The sequence below is a fragment of the Fulmarus glacialis genome, unplaced genomic scaffold (assembly GCF_000690835.1).
Source record: "Fulmarus glacialis isolate BGI_N327 unplaced genomic scaffold, ASM69083v1 scaffold9881, whole genome shotgun sequence".
Taxonomy (NCBI): domain Eukaryota; kingdom Metazoa; phylum Chordata; class Aves; order Procellariiformes; family Procellariidae; genus Fulmarus; species Fulmarus glacialis.
Window position 1 is genome coordinate 88006 of NW_009194732.1, and position 1250 is coordinate 89255.

Consider the following 1250-nt stretch of genomic DNA (forward strand, 5'->3'; position numbering starts at 1 on the left):
GGTGTTGTGATTTCCCTCCCTTCCCTCTACCCAAAAAAAAAAAAATGTGAGCGTAAAAGGTACCAAAAGAAAAAAGATCACAGAAAACAATAATTGTGAGACGAGGGAGGAAAGCCAGCTATAAAGTATCAGGAGCTGCTTTCTGACATGTTTTGCACAGAGAGAAAGCACTTCTTCATTAACAGAGAGGAAGAAATAGTTATCACACAAAGCTGCAGAAGAATTCACCCAGGTTATGAGCAAAATGCAACAGCCAAGAATTGAGGATGTGGGTTCACTGCTACATGAAGTATTAAACAATAAAGCTGCCACCCTCGTTCTGGAATACCACCTAATTTCCCTCACAGAGTAGGAAAACAGACTCTTGTTTTCAGAATCTAATTGTTATGTACAGCATTATCACACATACCACCCCAATTTGTTTCCTGCCACCCCCCCCAAAAAAAAATCATTTTCCAAAACAAAAAGTCACAAGCAAGTTTCAGACAAAATATATATATTTTAAAAAATCTTTACAATAAGTCAGGAAACATAGGAGCTTGCATACAGTTTATTATAATAACTCAGTTCTCAGCTCCCTACAGTTCAGATAACCCTGGTGACAGTGTTTACAACTTCTAATTTTTGCTTTCATAACTTTAAAGCAAACAATACATTTGAGTGTATTTTACTCTGTGCAAATAAGACAACTTTTGGAATCCTTCAGAAGAAATATCCAAGATTCTGTTTGCAGAGGTCCTTTGTTTCTCAAAGATGATTTATGAGAGTTTTTGTTTTAAGATAAAGTGCTCCTGTCCAGCAGAACCCAAAGGCCTTCAAGAGTTCAGAGAGTAAGTTTAGCTCAGATTAAAAAAGAATTGGTCATACAAATTCCAGCTTCCCATGTCCGCTGTACATTCCCCAGTGGACTAGCGAAAGAATTTTATCATTGTTGAGGTCTGAATGTCTCATTTTATCACAGGTCATGCAGCAGTTCTCGTGACCAGTCACAGGCACCATGCATTCCAAGTCCAATTTTGCCACCTGCCCTTTTTTCGAATGATGTCCATGAAAACTATAGTGCAAACGGGAGAGCATTTGCTGTCGTTGATCTTGCAGTCTCTTATTTTCACTCCTGAGCATCCGCAAGGCCAGCATGATAAGGAGCACCAAGATTAGCCCACCAGCTATAGGAACAGCAATTACAGCTGCCCTGAACCATAACTCTTTCGAAGAGGTCAATTCCTGCACCTTGGTGATGAGATTCCTGC

General features: G+C 39.5%; 1 protein-coding gene across 1 annotated transcript in view; it reads right to left on the minus strand.

Moving 5' to 3' along the window:
• Positions 1-479: 479 nt before the first annotated feature.
• Positions 480-1250, minus strand: part of BAMBI (BMP and activin membrane-bound inhibitor) — a 1550-nt gene continuing 779 nt past the window's right edge. The window contains exon 2 of the mRNA XM_009587862.1: positions 480-1250. This exon is cut by the window's right edge and continues 51 nt beyond it. Within this exon, the coding sequence (XP_009586157.1) occupies positions 862-1250 (389 nt within the window). The 3' untranslated portion in view covers positions 480-861.